This window comes from Narcine bancroftii, chromosome 4, assembly GCF_036971445.1.
Source record: "Narcine bancroftii isolate sNarBan1 chromosome 4, sNarBan1.hap1, whole genome shotgun sequence".
NCBI lineage: Eukaryota > Metazoa > Chordata > Chondrichthyes > Torpediniformes > Narcinidae > Narcine > Narcine bancroftii.
This window is the reverse complement of record NC_091472.1, coordinates 252160564-252181830: the sequence shown is the minus strand read 5'-3', so window position 1 is coordinate 252181830 and position 21267 is coordinate 252160564. Positions and strand designations below refer to the sequence as shown.

At 43.6% G+C, this 21267-nt stretch overlaps 1 protein-coding gene across 7 annotated transcripts in view; it reads right to left on the bottom strand.

The window, feature by feature from the left end:
- The window catches only part of LOC138761862 (calcitonin gene-related peptide type 1 receptor-like), a 95762-nt gene extending 78026 nt beyond the window's left edge, over positions 1 to 17736 (bottom strand). For 3 of the 7 annotated variants that reach the window (XM_069934753.1, XM_069934756.1, XM_069934757.1), the window contains exon 1: positions 17470 to 17736. Coding sequence is in view for 2 of the 7 variants with exons in the window: in XM_069934752.1 (XP_069790853.1) it covers positions 17182 to 17186 (5 nt within the window). In the remaining 5 variants the exon portion in view is untranslated. Of the gene's footprint in view, positions 1 to 17181; positions 17353 to 17469 lie in introns of those variants that run through there. The other 4 variants (XM_069934754.1, XM_069934752.1, XM_069934755.1 and 1 more) reach the window with 2 other exon arrangements.
- Positions 17737 to 21267: the final 3531 nt, after the last annotated feature.

The window sequence follows — 21267 nt, the reverse complement described above, 5'->3', positions numbered from 1 at the left end:
TGAAGAAAGTGGAATAGTGTATAAGAGTAAAGAGGCATTGATGAGGCTATGTGGGGGACTGGTGAGACCTCATTTGGAGTACTGTGTTTTGGGTCCCTTATCTTAGAAAGAATGTGATTTTGTTGGAGAAGATGCAGAGGAGATATACTAGGTTGATTCCCGAAATTCAAGGTCTAGTGTACGAGGAGTGTTTGGCAGTTCTTGGGTTGTATTCATTGGAGTATAGGAGAATGTGAGGAGATCTCATAGAGGCATTTTGTATTTTGAAAGGTTTAGATAGGGTGGATGCAGGTAAGATGCTTCCCTTGATGGGTGAATCAAGGACAAGGGGTCATAGTCTGAAAATTAGTTATCCACATAAAACAGAGATTAGGAAGAACTTCTTTAGCCAGAGGGTCATGGATCTGTGGAACTCTCTGCCGCATACACCAGTGGAAGCCAGATCATTGGGAGTATTTAAACAAGAAATAGACAAGTATCTCATTAGTGAGGGCATCAAGGGATATGGGGAAAAGGCCAGAAATTGGAACTAGTGTAGAGTAGCTTAGTGTAGTTTTACAGAACAGACTAGATGGGCCTAGTGGTCTGCTTCTGTTTCTTTGTCTTGTGATCTTGTAGTTTTGCAACCAGAGGGGGGGGGAGAGAGAGAAAGAGAGAGAGAGAGAGAGAGAGAGAGAGAGAGAGAGAGAGAGAGAGAGAGAGAAAGGACCAAACAGGATTTCTTTTTTTGAGAGAGAGAACTGAGTTCTACAGTGGCTTTTGTAAGCTGCAACATGGCAAGCTGGCAGGCTTGTTGAAGACCCCATTTTGAAGATCCATTGTGAGTTCTGAGTTCAGCCTGTTGAAAACCCTTAAAGTCCTTACAATAGGAAATGGCTGAAATAAGGAAAATAAGAGCAACTCTGTGGTGACCTGGAAGAAGTGGTTATCATTTGGAAGGCCCATGATAGGGCAAGTTTTTTTGGCAAGAGACTGAAGTGGCTGATCGGAGGAAATCAGTTTGTGCATATCCAACAAGCAACAAATCTCTCTCTGAAACCAACTAGAACCTTCCTGAGCGATAGCCATTTACCTTTAAGAATGAAAGCCTGGTGAAAATTCATGAATGTTAAATTCTGTGCACAGTATAAGAATTACCTTGAAGGAGTGAGAAGTGAGATTGGACTGTGAATCAAAGAACTTTTCTGAACTTACACACATTACATACACGTGCACTTAGAATTAGAAGGGGCTTATGTTAGGTTAAGTTAAGAGTAATAAATTAAAGTTTGATCCTGTTTTTAATGTTTAAAGAAAATTAAAAGCAACTTTTGTTTAAGTAACCATTTGTCTTGGTGGATATGTATTGCTGCTGGGTTTTGGGGACCTCTGCATTCATAACATTATTCTAGCAGATTGTGTTTAGCTAAAATATGCAGTTCCCTCTGTTCATTATTTTTATCTTCAAAGCATCTACAAAACACAGCCATAAAGAAAGCAATCAAGTTTAAACTTATCCAGTGGATTTGTAAAATATTAAAACTCATCTAATATCATTGGGGAAAGAGGAAGGAACATTTTTAGAGCCATTCCACAAAAGTCATTTAAGAGACATTTTAAAAGAGTAAGGTCAACCAGATGGATCACTTTTGCTGCCTAGACTGGATCACATTCCCAAAGGAACAACAATATTGATGGGAAAGGATCATTTTTAACATTGTATTAAAATAGAGCATAAAGGTGTGATGCCTATGCATCATTCAGGATGCAATAATAGGTTTCAACAATAAAATATTAATTTTTAAACAAATGGGCACATACAGTAAAACAATTATCTTGAAATTATTGAATACTTTATTATTCCTACCTCAAAAGCTGGTTACAATTTTTTAGCGATACATTTTGTAAGATGGTTCAACTAAATTAGGCGTGATAAGATACAAAAATTTACGTATCTATATAATCCCCAAAACCATTTAGCCCTGGGGTTACAGCAAAACAAAACTCAATTTGATTTAAAGTTCATAATAAATTTCTGAGTTTTCCATCAGTCTCTTCTTTCTTTTCTTTGGCTTGGCTTCGCGGACGAAGATTTATGGAGGGGGTAAAAAAGTCCACGTCAGCTGCAGGCTCGTTTGTGGCTGACCAGTCCGATGCGGGACAGGCAGACACGATTGCAGCGGTTGCAAGGGAAAATTGGTTGGTTGGGGTTGGGTGTTGGGTTTTTCCTCCTTTGCCTTTTGTCAGTGAGGTGGGCTCTGCGGTCTTCTTCAAAGGAGGCTGCTGCCCGCCAAACTGTGAGGCGCCAGGATGCACGGTTTGAGGCGTTATCAGCCCACTGGCGGTGGTCAATGTGGCAGGCACCAAGAGATTTCTTTAGGCAGTCCTTGTACCTTTTCTTTGGTGCACCTCTGTCACGGTGGCCAGTGGAGAGCTCGCCATATAATACGATCTTGGGAAGGCGATGGTCCTCCATTCTGGAGACGTGACCCATCCAGCGCAGCTGGATCTTCAGCAGCGTGGACTCGATGCTGTCGACCTCTGCCATCTCGAGTACCTCGACGTTAGGGGTGTGAGCGCTCCAATGGATGTTGAGGATGGAGCGGAGACAACGCTGGTGGAAGCGTTCTAGGAGCCGTAGGTGGTGCCGGTAGAGGACCCATGATTCGGAGCCGAACAGGAGTGTGGGTATGACAACGGCTCTGTATACGCTTATCTTTGTGAGGTTTTTCAGTTGGTTGTTTTTCCAGACTCTTTTGTGTAGTCTTCCAAAGGCGCTATTTGCCTTGGCGAGTCTGTTGTCTATCTCATTGTCGATCCTTGCATCTGATGAAATGGTGCAGCCGAGATAGGTAAACTGGTTGACCGTTTTGAGTTTTCCATCAGTCTACATAGGCATAAATTAACCAAGACAAATGTAACAACAAATGAAAATGCAAATAGAACAACATAAACTTCAAAGCACAGTCACGATTAAGGACAATGTTTGCCAAAATAGTGTTGAAGTTTGTGGTACCCAAAATTAATCGCAATCAAAGATTGTGCTAGGTCACCTTTGTTATTTTATATGTTTCTAAAAGCCCAGCATTCTGTGAGCTCCAACTAACAAACCATTTCCAATCTCCTCAATTGAAAGCCTTCCCACCATCCAGTTACTAGAAAGCACCTCATGGAGAATTTAGAAAGGAAAAACTATAATAAAAGACAGAAACTAAGGGTCGCCTTCTTCTCCACCCTCTTTCTCATATTCCAGCCCCTACCCCAATTTCCCTTCTCTCTGATGCAATCCTCCTCTTTTCCTTTATCCTCTGCCTGCCATCCTGCCAGAGTGTGTCTTTCTCAGCCCTCTGCCCCTTCACCTCTTGGCTCCTTTTTTTCCTTCCCCCTCCCTCCTGTATTCACCTACCAGCCTGTGCTCCTACCCCTCTACACCCCCCCCCCAAAAAAAAAACACTTTTATTTGGGCACCCACCTGGTTCTTGCTATTCCTAATGAAGGGCTTTGGTCCGAAACCCCATCTGCCTATTGCTTTCCTGTTTTTTCAGCATCTTGTTTGTTGCCCCCATTTTCCAGCTTCTTATTTTCCCCTGAAATCAAGGGAATTAGTTCAACTTTATATGCATTATGATTGAATTTATTACATTAGATTGCAATTGACTTTTACTGATGGCTTTCAACTTTTCAGAATAATGACATCACTAAAAGAAAAGAGTGTTCCTGGAACCAACACACCAATGGCATCATGAAGAAAGCCTCTACTTCCTCAGGGGTTTGCAGAGGAGCTAGTGGAGTTGTTCAAGTGAACCGGTACGGACTTGAAGGGCCAACATGGCCTGTTTCCGTGCTGTAAACGGTTATATGGTTATATATGATAAGGCCATCAGTCATTGGAGCACTGGAATGAAGTTACTGAATAATTGTCATAAATAATTCAATCACAAAAGAAGACCACAGGGTTAGTGGTCCACCAGTTCCTGTTTCTCCATTTCTAGTAGCACTTCCTCATTCATTTTCTACTTCCTTCCTTCCCTTCCTCTTTATCCTACATACATAAGGAACATGCACGATGAGGCCATCTGCCCTGCTGCGTCAGTCAATGAGATAATGTTCTGAATATTGTGGTCTTGTTTTTAGGGTGGCAATAGTTAGCAAAGCAATTAGTGTCATGGTATTCAATGCCAGCAACCGGGATTCAAATCGAGAACTGTCTGCAAGGAGTTTGTGCATTCTCCTTGTGTCCACATGGGTTTCCTCTGGGGGCTCCAGTTTTCTCCCATGTTCCAAAGACATGGAGAATCAGTAGGACAATTGGCCATGTGGTTGTACTTGGATGGCACAGGCTCATGGGCCAGAAGAGCCAGTTACTGTGATATATCACTAAATTAAATTTAAAATTAAATTCTATTACAGTTTGATGGATTCTGAGTTTCTAATGAGGCTGATGTGGGGCCTGAAAGTAACTGTCAGGATGGGCGAGTGTGTAGATTGGAAGGCAAGGTTTTGTGTGCTCCTGATACACGTGTTCTCAGGATGCTCCTTTCATGGGTCAGGGCGAGTCAGGTGTTAATGGGGATGTTGCATTTCAGAATATCCTTGAATTTGTTCCTTCTTCCATGACAGAGCTCAGAATTGTGCATCTACCAAGGGAATCCAAGTCAGACAAGCAAATGACATGGCCTGCTGGGTGGAACCAATTCTGTGTCATTATGGCCTGAAGTGCTGGTGATGTTGGTTTTGGAGAGGACCGTCATCCATCCAGTTGATGTACTAGATTTGTGGAAGTAACATTTCCTTCTGTCGCTGGAAATTCCTGCTGAGATTTTGTCCCAATCCTTAGAATATGATAGGAGGTCAAGATTCACTCCCATTCAGTGGACCATGAGACCTGTACCAGATACCAGGACTGTATCTGTTGCCACTCTTTTCCTCAAATGGCCAAAGGCTGCGCTGGTCTAATGAAAGTCATGACAAATTTAGTCTTTGCTTAGAGGTGGCCCCTGATGAATGGGCCACAAAACAGTCTAATTTTTAAATCGGACATTGAAGTCATACTGTTGGGCAAGCTGGTAGAAGACCTTCATTTTAAAAATGGATGAGTACAAAAACCCATTCTCTCCTATGTTTCAGTGAATGTCAGTGAATAGTAGAACTAGATCCAGTGGCCCAATTTCAACACTGACCTTTGGAACTGTCTATGTGGATTTTGCACATTCTCCCCATGACTGTGTGAGTTTCTTCTGGGCAGTCTGGGGTATTTTTCTCCCACATCCTAAAGCTGAGTGGGTGGGTAGATTAATTAGCCACTATAAGTTACCCATAACATATAGATGAATAGTAGAATAAAATGGGGGAGGAGGAATTAGTTGATGGAATTGTGCGGAGAACGAAAAGGGATTGGAGCAGGCTGCAAGTAAAATGGGCCTTTCATGCTCCGTGTTGTACGACTCCATGAAATCAGCCTTGAAATGCATGCAAACATAACCATCGTCTTCAGGCTACATCTGGATGACTGAGGATGGATGATATTAGAGACATATAAATTGAAGTTTACTTTGATCACGCAGATTCAGTGCTGGTTAGAGGCGAGGTATCATAGTTCAGCAAGAAAGCGTGAAGAAAGCATCAAGGCAATGACCCAGCCTTGCTTGAAACCAGTGTGCATCGAGATTGGCACCTGTGGAACTGTTGGTTGGCAGAGCACAAGATGGAAGCATGTTTCTGGGTCAGCTGACTGCCTTTTTCATTGCCCCTACACAGTGCTGGTGCCAACGTAAATGATGCATAGGCAATTTCAAATCCCAATTTAAAATTTAAAGCTGCCAGTTGGTGAATCATACAATTGTTTGGAGACTGCAGTATGTACAATTTACAGATAGTTTGGCTGAATCATTTGTTGGTTAATTGAATAAGTGCCTACTTTGTTACCTTGCACAGTAGTTTGTAAACAAAAAACAGTGTTGCTAAATTAATGGAGCATCATGACTGAGAAAGAAAAATTCACTTAATCATAATGTAACATTCAGCTTTCCAGCTTGTTTTATCCACAGGAAGACAAAAAGAAAGCAGTCACTCAACAAATTGACTTCTACAACTTTTGTGGTTGCAAATTCCACAATTTACCACCCTCTTGAGTGAAGTCTCTCTTCACTTGTGTTCTAACGCTTTTATCCTCCTAATTCAAGACAGTGAGACCTCATTCTTAGACATCCTGGCCAGAAGAAATGTTCTCCCCATAACCAGCCAGTTCAGCTCTGCCAGAATGTTGTTTGTTTCCATCAGACCGCTGAGAACCTAGTCAAATTGTAATTCCAGAGCTCAACCTAGTGAATCTTTGTTACATTCCCTTGATAACAAAAAGATCTTTTCATCAATAATAAGACCAAAACCACATGCAATATTCCAAGTATGATCCCACCAACAGACTATAAACTTATTTATAAACAACTTTGCTCCTTTACTCAAATCCAATTAATGAATATCATAATACCATTTACCTTCTTAACTGCTGACTTCTAGTGCATGGTAATTTTCAGTGACTGGTACACAAGAACATCAAAGTCTTCTTGTATATCAACTCTTACCAATCTAACAGCACCTGATATTTCTTGTATTCCCATCAAAGTGGATATCTTCACATTTATCCATGTTTTACTGCATCTTCCACAGAAGGCAGAGTGGTGAAGAGATGCTTATCTGACTGGAGGCCTGTGACCAGCAGTGTTCCATTATGCTTGCAATATGTGTAAATAATGGGCAAAAACATGGATGAGCTCATTACTAAGTTTGCAGATGACAGGAAAATTAGCAGAGTTGATTTTATTTGCCAAAATCGAATCTGCTTCCAATCTTCAGATCTGCCACTTTATCTACCAATCTGAAATGATTCTCCTCGTATGATAATCTGACTATCCTGGGTTGTAATATATACTTTGATGCATCCTAAACATTGGTTTAGCAGTAAGGAAAAATCAATTCAGGTTCTGAGTTACAATTGTATGATTCAAGTGAACATACTAATTTTACAGGTGAATATGGGTGCCTAAGTTCATTGTGAATCATCATCAGGCTGGTGGGAGAAGAAAGGATGATTTATAGCTTGTATTCTTCAGAGAGCATTAGCCGCTAAGGGAACAGTTCAGCTGTGCAAGCATTTTCGAATGATTCCAGCCAAAATATCTCGACATTTAGCATTGTTTCCTGATCTCCATGTAAAATTTAATTGCTTTTTGGGTGTAGATTTAGATTTAAACATAGTTAGATTGATTGTGCAAAATCTTAGCAAATAAAGTTTATGAAGTCAACCATTTCCAGAGGAGGAATGAAAGGGTAAATTCTTATTCACAAGAAGAGGGTGAAAGACACTGAAGCACAGAGGGATCTAGATGTTCTCGTGCATCAATCACAAAAATGTGACAGCAAAAATCTAGTAAATAAGAAGGCATTTTGCCCTTGATTGCTAAGGGTTTGGAGTTTAATAAAGTAGGGAAGATTTGTTATAATTGTACAAGCTGTTGATGAGGCCACATTTTTAGTACTACAGTTTTGGTACCTTTGTTGTTAATTTAAACACCTGTACAAAGGAGATTCACCAGTCTAATTCATGGAAGGAGATGACTGTCCTCTCAAAGATATATAGTTTAGATCAGTATTTTTTGGAGTTTAGGAAGTGTGATAAATTGAAGTTGCTGATATATTGACATTTATGTTAACCTCCATCCATCCTATTCAGATCCTGAATTGATTACCATTACTGAATATTTAATAATTAATTAGTAGCTACAAAACATATTCAGCCAACAAGTTCCTGGGAATTCATATATCAGAAGACCTCTGCTGGAGGCAACACATCGATGCAACTGTGAAGGAGGGACACCAAACCCCTTTCCTTTCTATCAAGTCTGAAGAGATTTAGCATGTCGTCAAATACTCTTATCAACCTTTGGCAGCAGTACTGTACAGTACAGTATATTGGCTGGTTGCATCACAGAGTTGTTTGGTAATTCAAGTGCCCATGAATACAGAAAGTAGCAAATGTAGCCAGGTCCATCACAAGCTCTGACCTCCCATCCATTGAAGACATCAATGTCAGGTGCTACCTCATAAGAAGGCAGCCAACATCCTAAGGGTTCGCATTACTCTGGTCACAGCCTCTTCTCACTGCAACCTTTAGGCAAAAAATACAAAAACCTGTAAAGGAGCTCCTCTATATTCAAGACCAGTTTTTCTCCAAACTCATGAACCTTCCTTTATACATGCCCCTGGCACCACAAAAAAAACTCTCGGCATTACTGAAATTTTTCTCTTGCATCATGGTAAATGCACATGCTTATTATCTATCTCTTGGATGTATTATCCCTTTATAATTTAATGTATACTATTGTCATTTTTCTTTCTTTATGGAGTATCTATTTGTTGCAACAATTAATAATTTTGGGGCATTTGTACAATGTACATGACAATAAACTCATTCTCATACCAATTTTCATCAAAATTCAATAATCATTATTGAAAGTGGATTTGCTGGCTGTGGAGGAAATATTGGTGCAAAACCCAAAACTAGAGCCAAAGGAAAGTGTAGCGGAAATTAATTATGAAGTTACATCAAATAACACTTAGCCAACATTTCTGAGCCTTTGTATCACAAAGAAGGCTTCCTAACAATGCAACATGAGCAAGTTGCAAATGACAGCACAAAATTTCTGCTCTTAATACTCAGGGTGTACATTGTTAGTCCATTCACAAATCAGTGAACAATATCTATCTGATTTTCATTGTGTTTTATACAAAGGTTTTCAAGGTATAAGGATGCACTTTCGCATTGGTTTAATATAGTTATATGTGTTAATTCCCATTATTTGCCTTCAAAGGAAAGTGAATAAAGAGATATTTGAGAAAGAAATTGTTCTCTATTAGATTTAATGAAGCAGTGGAAGATTAGCAAAGACCAAATTATTTTTATCCATCCTGTGCATTCTGTATGATATCCTGATGCAGGATACGGTTCAGTTCGGAGTAAGGTTGCTCTCTCCAAGATCAAGGTGGTGATTGCAACTCAGAACATCTTACTCCCTCTCCTCCACCCAATCAATCTACACTTCCCGCTGCCACAGAAAAGGAACCATTATCCTACTGATCCTATTGAGAAAGAAAGTTCAAGAGGGTGAAGTTGCAAACCAATAGGCTTGAAGTCAGTTTCTTCTCTATAGCCATCAGGCTCCTGAATGAACCACACTATAGTGCTCTCAGGCTGCCCTTGATATGCACCAATTGATCTTTCTCATTGTATCTCCATACTCTGTAATTGTACTCATCTATGTATGGCGTATGCATGTTAGAGTCAACTGGCTAGAATGCTTGCAGAGGAATTCTTCTCAGGACCAGGTATAATGTGACAATAAGCTTGAATTTCAACCTGAAAATAATGCTCTCCTGAGACTTCACTGCCAAAAGTGCTGCAAAATGTTCTATTCAGATATCATCGCAGATGGAAGAAAGGCAGAGTTAAGGCTGTGAGGACTGCAAACCCAAAACTCTGCTGTGGTTTCATCCCTTGATCCAAAATATGACAGACACTTCCATCTAGAGAAATACAGTCCTCCAACTGTCCAGGTGAACTGAATAGAGTTTAACTACAAATGGGGTTGGAGCAAAAAGTTGCAACGTTATCATGTTTTTGAACTCTTACATCATTGCTACTATAATAAACATTGTTAAGATATTCATAATTGTTCTACTGAAACTAAGAAATGTGTTGGAATTAAGATGTTTGTAGAGCATGGGAGTGCTTAGGAGTCTTGAAATTTTAACACAAAGGCCGTTGATTTAAATTGCATGGATCACACTAATGATTGCAGATGTTAAGGTACTCTAATTCCATCAGATATTGTTCAAGACTTCCCACATCAGTTTGCCTTTGAGGTCTTTCCCAGCAGTTGTAGTGACCTTCCTGTGCCCTCTGTATGTCCAACTTCTTCAGCCCCAAGGACCTCGGCTTCTGAATCTGCTTACGTCTCAAGAATCTCAAATTGTTCTATTGAGTACAACTGTGCATACTTTGCACAGGAACATACTTTGGTAGCCCTCAAATCTGACTGAAAGCAAATTATTCCTTTTACGTATTCCAATGACATCTCGTACTTAATTCTGAGTGTAAATAGACTTTGAGATACCTTATCTGAAAGAAATTTTTGCTTCTGGAGTGCTGAAGGATGAATAAATTGTGTCAGTTTCCCGTAAACTGGGCAGCAATTGTCACATTCTCTTGGTTTGGGGCATTTAGTTGTGTTGCAATCACTTGTAAACTCAGCAATCCTACTCACTCATTCATCCTATTCTGACATAAATTGAGCCTGATAGTACCGTCTGCTATGAAATTGGGTGATAGTAGTTACACAGTGCAGTTAACAATTACCACTTGCTTGGCCACGGCACACGAACCATGGGTGTAAAGGGTGGGGCCAGTACTGCGCGCACTGCACTCCACCTAAAAGCTCCTTTGCGCAGGCCCGAGGACAGGTCCACGTCCTCCCCCTCCACGTCCTCCCCCTCCATGTCCTCCCCCTCCACGTCCTCCCCCTCCAAGTCCTCCCCCTCAAAAGATGCTCACAAACTCAAGCTAGCATGCTGGAACATCAGAACCATGCTAGACAAGGCTGACAGCCACCGACCTGAACGTCGGTCTGCCCTCATTGCACATGAACTCCTCAGACTTGACATCGACATAGCCGCTCTCAGTGAAGTCCGCCTGGCAGATGTAGGCAGCCTCCAAGAACGCAGCGCGGGCTACACACTCTACTGGTCTGGCAAGCCTTCGGATGAACGACACCTATCTGGTGTAGGCTTCATGGTCAAGAGCTTCATTGCCTCCAAACTCGAAAACCTTCCGACAGGCCTCTCGGACCGAATCATGTCCATGCGACTCCCCCTTCAAAACAAGCGTCACATCACCCTCATCAGTGTCTATGCTCCAACCCTCCAGGCGGAACCAGCAGAAAAGGACAAGTTCTACACCGACCTGCGCAACCTCATCCAACGCACCCCTACAGCCGACAAGGTTGTCATCCTGGGCGACTTCAACGCTCGTGTCGGCAAAGACTCAGAAACCTGGCCAGGAATCCTGGGCAAGCATGGCGTCGGCAAGTGCAACGACAATGGGCGCCTCCTGTTGGAGCTCTGCACAGAACAGCGGCTTGTCATTACAAACACCCTTTTTCAGCAGAGGGACAGCCTTAAGACCACCTGGATGCACCCCCGATCCAAACACTGGCACCTCCTGGACTACATCCTGGTGCGAGAAAGTGACAAACGAGATGTGCTCCACACCAGGGTCATGCCTAGCGCGGAATGCCACACTGACCACCGGCTGGTTCGCTGCAAGCTCAACCTTCACTTCAAACCAAAGTCCAGGAACAATAAAGCCCCCAGAAAGAGGTTCAATGTTGGAAACCTGCAGTCAGACGAAGCGAGAGGAAACTTCCAGGCAAACCTCAAAGCAAAGCTCGACGATGCAACCCGCCTCACGGACCCGTCCCCTGAAACCCTCTGGGATCAGTTGAAGACTACCATACTGCAATCCACTGAAGAGGTACTGGGCTTCTCCTCCAGGAAAAACAAGGACTGGTTTGACGAAAACAGCCAGGAAATCCAGGAGCTACTGGCAAAGAAGCGAGCTGCCCACCAGGCTCACCTTACAAAGCCGTCCTGTCCAGAGAAGAAACAAGCCTTCCGTCGCGCATGCAGCCATCTTCAGCGCAAACTCCGGGAGATCCAAAATGAGTGGTGGACTAGCCTCGCCAAATGAACCCAGCTCAGCGCGGACATTGGCGACTTCAGGGGTTTCTACGAGGCTCTAAAGGCTGTGTACGGCCCCTCACCCCAAGTCCAAAGCCCGCTGCGCAGCTCAGACGGCAAAGTCCTCCTCAGCGACAAGATCTCCATCCTCAACCGATGGTCAGAACACTTCCAATCTCTTTTCAGTGCCAACCGCTCAGTCCAAGATTCCGCCCTGCTCCAGCTCCCTCAACAGCCCCTAAGGCTAGAGCTGGATGAGGTTCCCACCCTGGATGAGACATATAAGGCAATCGAACAACTGAAAAGTGGTAACAATTACCATGTTAGAAAGATTTGCTTACAGGAGAAAATAGGAAGGATGGATTGATGGGCCTTTCTGAGAGACAAATTACCTCCTTTACTTTTTTATCAAATTGCCTCTTTCAATTCTGTAATAGGAGTTGGGTGAATGGAGATCAGAGCTTGGACTAGAGCTGTTGGCAATATGTAGTTGTGATGTAAAGAAAGGAAGCAAAAGTCAGTCGGATGGCAATACATAATGAGGATACAGTTGACAGAGATAGTGATAGACTAAACGTTCATAGTAGCAAACCAACGAGCATTACGAAAAATAATAGGAGGACAGATGCTAATTGGAAGACAAATTAAATGCTCTATTTTATTTCAAGGTGTTTGGATTATAAAATTAAGCAAGTCTTACTACATTCAGAGTACTGTGAACAGTTCTGACCCCTTTATTTAATGAAAGATATATTGATTAAAATTAGTTTGGAGAACGTTAACAAGGATGAATCTGGGTATCAGGAGATTGCCTTTTGAGGGAAGGTTAACAGGTTGGATCTGTGCACATTGAAGCTTTGTAGAATAGGATGGATTTTATGGAAATATACATGGTTCTTTGGGGCTTGACAGGTTAAATGCTCAAGGGAGGGTCTATGACGAGAGGAATAAGGGGACCCATTTCAGACTGAGATAGGAAGAATTAAACCTCTCAAAGGCAGTGTGTCTTTTGAATTAATTGCCCTAAAAGCTGCACAGGCTCAATCCCTGAATGCCTTCAAGGTTGAAATGAATATTAATACAGTAAGGAGTCAGGAGTTGAAGAAATAGAAAGGGAAGTGGACTTGAGGAAAGTTGGTTAAGCCACAAAACAGACTCAAAAGGTGAGGAGACAACTCCTGTTCCTATCTCTTATTTACAAAATCAAGTTGAAACGAGTCCAATTACAATAATTAGCTTTTGCAAGTACATTTATTTTAAACTAATCACTTTAACAATTTGTGTCTAATCTCATTTATTTGTTTTCTTTTTCTCCCTCAGTATAGCATTGGAAAGATTGGAAGACGCTCTGTATAGGTGTCCAAATAGCTGGTTCAAAACATATGACCATGGTACTGCTTCACCCTTGGGCTTCACTATAATTAGATATTTGGCAAAGTAAGTTTACTCTGCCACTTGCATAAGGCAAGTGATTCAAATGAACACAAAAGAATGTCTAAGGCATGACCCAAGGGTTGCAACAGCCATAAAATGTTATGATTCCAATCAGGACTAAGGCTTTATAATTAAATGTAAAGATCAAAATGAATGTATTAAAATAAAAACAGATCTCTAAACATTTTAAGCAGTTTCTGGTGAATAATTAAGCTCCTCAAAATATCATACTGGTGTCAGCTTCTTGATGCTTATCAACCATTACAGTTTTTTAATATTTTGAATGATTATTTAACAGCAGCATAATTCTTCTCTCATCATTTCAAATTCATAAGGAAGAGAAATTTGTGAAATAATAGGCACAAATTTTCAAGAGCCATCTATGTCCAGCTCAGTCAGTGCTTTACATACAGTAATCTGCAACCCATATTAAGAGTAAAATACCAAGGTCTGCAGACATTGTGATTAAAGTAGAAAACGCAATGCTCAACAAACTCAGCAGGTCAAATTGTGTACTTTATAGCAAAGACAAAGATACATTATCAATGTTTTGGGCTTGAGCCCTTCCTCAAGGTATGAGTAAAGGTTAGAGGGAAGGGTAAGGGAGAGGAGCAGAGGCCCACAGACAGGAGGCAATAGGTGGATAAGAGAGGGAGGGCACGCTAGCAAACAGGAGGGAGATGGCTCTGTGAATGGAGAGAGAGAAAAGAGGACAGGAATGGAGCAGAGAGGGAGAACAGGGAGTGGTTTAGCAGAAATCAGATAAGTCAATGTTAATGCCATCATGTTGGAGATTGTCCAGATACAATATTAGTTGTTAACTCATATTAGGCGTGATTGTAGATGCTGTGATTGTAGTAAAAACACACCGACATGCTGGAAGAACTCAGCCGATCTTTTCAGCATCTATCGAAGACAAAGATTATATTGCCAATGTTTCGGGGCTGAGCCCCTCGTCTAGGAATAAGCAGAAAAAGCCAGAAGCAGGAAATCTCAGAATTCAAACAATGGGGGAGGAATCCAGACAAACAAAAGGTGATCATTGGATGTGATAAGGGACAACATAAGAATTTATCATTTTGTGCAAAAGGAGGCAGAATGGAGACAGATAGGGAAAAGTGACAGGGGAAAAAGGGGATGGGAGAAGAGGTTTAGTGAAAGCCAGAGGTCAATATTAATGCCATCCAGTTGGAGGGTGCCCAGTTGGAATATGAGGTGGACTCTGTCCACCACAATAGTGTGTAGCTCCCAGTGACCCCATATTTTAATTCTCCATCCCATTCATTGCTGACATATTTGCCCATGGTCTCATGCACTGCCAGAATGAGACCACCCATAAATTGGAGGAACAACTCCTCATCTTCTGACTTGACCCCCTCGAACTGGATAGCATTAATATAGACTTCTCTGACTTTCAATACCCTCCCCCCCCCATTCCTTTTCCCTATCTGTCTCTCCATTCCATCACCTTTTGCACAAACATGATCAATTCTTACCTCATTCCTTATCTTGTCCATTTAACACCTTTTGTTGGTCTGGATTCCTCCCCCATTGTTTGAATTCTAAGACTTACTGAGATTTCCTGCTTCTGGCTTTTTCGGCTTATTCCTTGAAGAAGGGCCCAAGTCTGAAACGTTGGTAATATATTTGTCTCTCATAGACGCTGAGAAGTCCAGCCGAGTTCCTCCAGCAGTGCGGTGTGTTTTTACCCCATATTGGGATTTTGCTATCAAATTCTGCCCAAGGGGAGGAAAATGTGCATGACAATGTTGCACTCATTCTTTCCCGGAGGATTTTGGTTCAAAGAGGTTGGTGAAGAGTGCCATTAAACAGATGTTAATATTTGTTTCAACTTACCTGATGAAGAAGCAGGAAGGCTCTGCACAATTCCACATCATTATCATGGTCAGTACTGACACACTCACAGACTTCAGACCTGAGACCTGATTTGCAGGAAACTTAATTCACACCACACCCTGGAGTCCAATTCACAGCAAGTCTCTGCCTGACATCTTTTAGGTAAGCACTGCAACGGCTCCAACTTTTCTCACTGCTTGAACAAGCCACTAACTTCACAGATCCCATTTCCAGAGACCCTTTCAAATATCTTTCGCATCCTCTGCTGAGCGAAGTAGACATTCAGAGGAAAACATTTCATTGATTGGGCATGTGGTTTCCTTTTGCTTCCCTTCTTGCCCGTTTCGGGGAGAATCTGATTCTCCGAGATGCCTCGCAAAATATTCTCACACTGCTCCTGCACCAATCCTGCCCAACCATTAACCCGAATTCTGATCTATTCAGGATCCAATTCCCTCAGCACGCAGCACCCTCCGGCCCTCTCAAGTTTCAAGGTCCACTCGCACCTTCTGACAATATTCCAATAACCTCCGTCGCCCTCTTCCTGGCTCGGATCTTCCACCCAGCATCCCCTTTCTTCCACTGCCTGTTGCGCTGTGATCTCCCTCGACTGGACTCCACACCTTCCTTAAAGCCCCACCCTCCATCTAATTTGTTTCCATGTCTTGACTAATTTCTTCACGGGCTTGACAATCACTTTGTGTTACGCTGTGAAGTGCTTGGGGGCATTTTCTTACAGTTAATGCAAAAACATACAACTCTTCGACGTGTTTCTACACTCCAGTGCCTTGCTTTACAAATGGTGCATCGTCGTTTCCAGATTGCAAAATTAATTTAATTACATTAAGCATCACGACAGGACCCATGTCATTGATATTATCCGATATACAATGGGGTTTTTTAAAACAAATACATCGTTGTCTCCCTGCTGTTGTTAGGTTAAAACACCATTTCCCAATCAGCCTTTTAGATGGGAACTCTCATTAAGAACCGGTGTGAATGTCCTCATTTCGGAGCGAAGACTGCAATAGCAAACAAGTATTTTCTTTGTCTGCGGAGACTTCGGCGAACGGCCTGAAAGAATATCTCTGCAGTATTTTTTTTAAACCCAGACCTGGTGGGTCCCCCTTAGGGGTGCAGGTTGTATTGCAACACAACCCAGAATGGATGGCAGCAAAGAGTTAAATTGCTATCCCAAACAAAGCTGCTGCAGACTTCTCTCATTTGAAACAAGTCAACAATGGCATCTACTACGAGGCATTCATATGGCTTTGTTGAGTGGAGTCCCTCATTTCTTTCTGCAAAAAGACGGGCTATGATTGTGAGAATTGCCCCCCCCCCCACCCACCGAACTAATCTTTTATTTTCTCCCCGATAGCCTTAATATTTAATTTTACTTCAAACATGCAATAAGAAACCTCCTAAAGTGGCACTCCTCATAACATAACTCCGATGATTATTATAAACACAATAGATTCCAGTAACCACAGTTCCAGTCTATCCGCCAAAATTCTTAAAGAATACTGATGTTCCCATTGTACTTGGACTGCGACATTTCAGAATGTTACACCCCGATCCCTTTCTTGGCATCTTCCATTCTATTTGCTCGACAGTTAACAACTTAATTCGAGTTTCTAAGTATTGAGCCCGGAGACAGGGTAGTAAATGCTTCGCCCTTGGTTTTAAAGGATGCCCCGTTGACATCGCACCAGCTAGTTAAACACTACTGTTCGTTCCTGTCCGCGTTATTAACGCGTCAAATTTAATATGTTATATTTACATAAATATTTAATTCCACGTAAAGCTTGTCGCCGTCACCCGAGCAGTCGCTTCTACATGAACAAATGCCTGCACAGAGATGTTAATATATTATTAGATCAATTTAATGACTATATTTAGTGGAACCAGCTTTGGCTTTTCTGCAGTGTTGTTATGAGCGGACGGGGTGGGAGCTCGCTGCAAGTTGCTAGAGGTTGTTAACATCTTAATTCTGCCAGAACAGAGGGACAGGAGATCTGCGATCCAAAATAGAAAGGCATGCAACAATCTCAACCGCTTTCAACAGTTAGCTCTCGTTTCCATTTATATATTAAAAAAAACTCAAATGTGCAAAACGTTTACTCCATATCCTGAAGAAAACAGACAAACGATAGAATCTGTCCCCTCGAAGTCAAGCCCGAAAGGTGAGGAAACAGCTTGCAAGGACGGCGGCGAGTTACGAGAACGCGATTTACTTTCCCAACACTGGCGACGGCTGTTATTTTTACAGATGCCAATTCCGCTGTGGAAGATCAGCTCACCCTACTCTACATAATATATCAGGACGTGGCTTTCGTAGGAGATCCGGGATCTCCGGCTCGATCTGGTTTGAGGTGACAAAACAAACAAGGGTGACTGTGTTGCACTTACCAACCGGAGCAGGACTGGGTCCTCAAGAATGGGGGAGTTGGGGAAGGGGCGGGGAAATCTCTGTGCTCCTTCCCAGGCTTAAAAAAGCTGGTCCTTCTGTTGAGGATGTTGAATTGAAGGGGTGCCAAGGGGGTAATCCAGGACAGAGACTGCCAGGCACCGTGCTAACTCTCTGAGTGTGGCAGATCCTCTTAGGCTGCCTTAAGGTTCATGCTGGAAACACTGTCAGGAGAATGAGTGATCAGGACAAGGGCATCATCATGAGCATGCAAGCCTCCGGCTTCCTGTTACATCACGTTCACCCCGCCTTCAGCTCTCAGTCAGGCTCCTGGGGAAGAAGCCCTAGCTTTATTCTGGGAGCCCCTCTGCAAGCGACGCGTAGCCTACAAACCCGAACCCAACGCGGACACCGATGTAAACAGACGAGGATAAGGCGTGACTTGCGTCAACTATAGATCCGTGGCAATAAACTTTACTGAAAACATTTAGTGCTAAGCAGTAAAAGCCTGATCGCAACCTGAAGCCTTTTGGTGGGGCTTAACCCATGAGCGCACGGACACAGATTAAGTTGTGCAGAAAGTGGAACATAACTTGGAATCGCCGCCATCCCATCGCTGGGAATTTTAATTTCAAAGCATTAAGGCAAAATTACAATTAGTTGGGGGGGGGGGGGGGAGAAGTCAGCCACCGTTCACCTACTCACAAAGAGTACAAATGTGCCTTTAGCATAAGAGTGCTGAATACAATAAAATAGACAGAAGCCGAGGACGGCGACTCGGTAACATCTGTCGTGATCCCCCACTGTTTGATCACGGCGGTGGCCCGACTCCTCAGCCAGTGGTCGCCACGGTAGAGAGTAGTCTCGGTACCGTCACTATGTGATAGGTCGACGGGCATTTGGGGCACCGAGTCCAGGGATCAGTTTCTCTGACAAGAGCCACAAGAGGGGCATTTGCCACGGATGATGGCGCCGTGCAATGCACTGACGTCGAGGAACCATCCCTGACTATTGGAAAGCTAGTAAATCAAGGCGATGCATGTTTCAAAATCAGTCCTTCGAGTCTCCATCGTCTCGCAATGTTCGTGGTAATAGGAACGCACGCGGAGTTGGGAATGTTCTGTCGCGTCTACCCGGGCCGAAAGGGACCCTAGTGCTCTGCTCGTGTCCATCTCTGCTAGCTTCCATGTTTCTTAGTTTCTCTCTCTGCTGGTGTTCACTTCTGCTTGTATCAGCTTTGTTATCGTCTTTCTTTTTTGGTATCCACTTCCTGATGTCCAACTCCACTGGTGATTCCCCTCATCCCATCTCTGCTGGTGGCCGTATCTCCTGGTGTCCGACTCCATTGGTAATTCCCCTCATCCCATCTCTGCTGGTGGCCGTATCTCCTGGTGTCCAACTCCACTGGTGATTCCCCTCATCCCATCACTCCTGGTGTCCAACTCCACTGGTGATTCCCCTCATCCCATCTCTCCTGGTGTCCAACTCCACTGGTGATTCCCCTCATCTCATCTAATGTCCAACTCCACTGGTGATTCCCCTCATCTCATCGCTCCTGGTGTCCAACTCCACTGGTGATTCCCCTCATCCCATCTTTGCTGGTGGCCGTATCTCCTGGTGTCCGACTCCACTGGTGATTCCCCTAATCCTATCTCTGCTGGTGACCGAATCTCCTGGTGTCCGACTCCACTGGTAATTCCCCTCATCCCATCTCTGCTGGTGGCCGTATCTCCTGATGTCCAACTCCACTGGTGATTCCCCTCATCCCATCTCTGCTGGTGTCCAACTCCACTGGTGATTCCCCTCATCCCATCTCTCCTGGTGTCCAACTCCACTGGTGATTCCCCTCATCTCATCTCTTCTGATGTCCAACTCCACTGGTGATACCCCTCATCTCATCTCTCCTGGTGTCCAACTCCACTGGTGTTCCCTTCAACCCATGTCTGACTGCATCCTTTTCTCCTGCTGTCCAACTCCAGAATTCAGATTTATTGTCAGAGTACATACATGCCCATTCAGAGCCAGCTCTTCAGCGCTTGACGTCCTGCTTTGCGGAAACTGCCAAAATGTTTGGCCTGGAAGTCAGCCTGAAGAAAACTGAGGTCCTCCATCAGCCAGCTCCCCACCATGACTACCAGCCCCCCCACATCTCCATCGGGCACACAAAACTCAAAACGGTCAACCAGTTTACCTATCTCGGCTGCACCATTTCATCAGATGCAAGGATCGACAATGAGATAGACAACAGACTCGCCAAGGCAAATAGCGCCTTTGGAAGACTACACAAAAGAGTCTGGAAAAACAACCAACTGAAAAACCTCACAAAGATAAGCGTATACAGAGCCGTTGTCATACCCACACTCCTGTTCGGCTCCGAATCATGGGTCATCTACCGGCACCACCTACGGCTCCTAGAACGCTTCCACCAGCGTTGTCTCCGCTCCATCCTCAACATCCATTGGAGCGCTTACACCCCTAACGTCGAAGTACTCGAGATGGCAGAGGTCGACAGCATCGAGTCCACTCTGCTGAAGATCCAGCTGCGCTGGGTGGGTCATGTCTCCAGAATGGAGGACCATCGCCTTCCCAAGATCGTGTTATATGGCGAGCTCTCCACTGGCCACCGTGACAGAGGTGCACCAAAGAAGAGGTACAAGGACTGCCTAAAGAAATCTCTTGGTGCCTGCCACATTGACCACCGCCAGTGGGCTGATATCGCCTCAAACCGTGCATCTTGGCGCCTCACAGTTTGGCGGGCAGCAACCTCCTTTAAAGAAGACCGCAGAGCCCACCTCACTGACAAAAGGCAAAGGAGGAAAAACCCAACACCCAACCCCAACCAACCAATTTTCCCTTGCAACCGCTGCAATCGTGTCTGCCTGTCCCGCATCGGACTTGTCAGCCACAAACGAGCCTGCAGCTGACGTGGACTTTTTACCCCCTCCATAAATCTTCGTCCGCGAAGCCAAGCCAAAGAGACATACATGATATCCCATACAACCCTGAGACTCTTTTTCCTGCAGGTCTGGCAGAAAAACTTATTGGTAGCGCAAAAAATACCCCGGACTCAACGTACAAATGAAAAGAAATAAAGTGTAAACAAACTGGCTGTGCAATAGAGAGGAAGAGGAAAAAAATCAATAAAGGGAAAAGTCTCTAAGTCCCTGATTGAGTTTGTTGTTGACCAGTCTGATGGTGGAGTCCCTTTCATTCCATCTCTGCTGGTGTCCAACTCCACCCGTGTCCCCTGCTGCGGATCGCCATTTCTGCAGTTTTTAAAGAATTTCTGCTGGCGCCTATCTCTGTGCTGGTGACTCTTTCCATTGGTGGGTGGGGGGAATCGCAGTCCGCCAGGCAACATCTTCAGAGACAAAGAGACGGTACCGTGGACGTTTCAGATCGAGATCCCGATTCAAGACAAGATTCCAGCATCCACAATCTCTCGTGTCTCCCTTTCTGTTGAGCTGATCGTTAAGGCCATGCTTGCCCCTCAACGAAGGGCGCTGGACTTCTCTAAACGGGCATTGTCCTTAGTTTAAACTCAATTTTATGCTGAAGAGAACATGGACCAGAATCGGTAAACGAAAGTTCAGATCATGAAGGACTGGGGTGGTGCAAACATTCAAATAAGGCATGTATTGTGAAGACTAACCCACCCAAACAGCCTGCAATATTTAAAACGTGTCGGGATGGGCTCACTCACGTCGGACAGGAAACAAGGTATCACAAGTAAAACCTTATCCATTCCATAGTACATGTCTGACAGAGGTTTGAGGGGTTCATCTGATCTATGTTCAGTG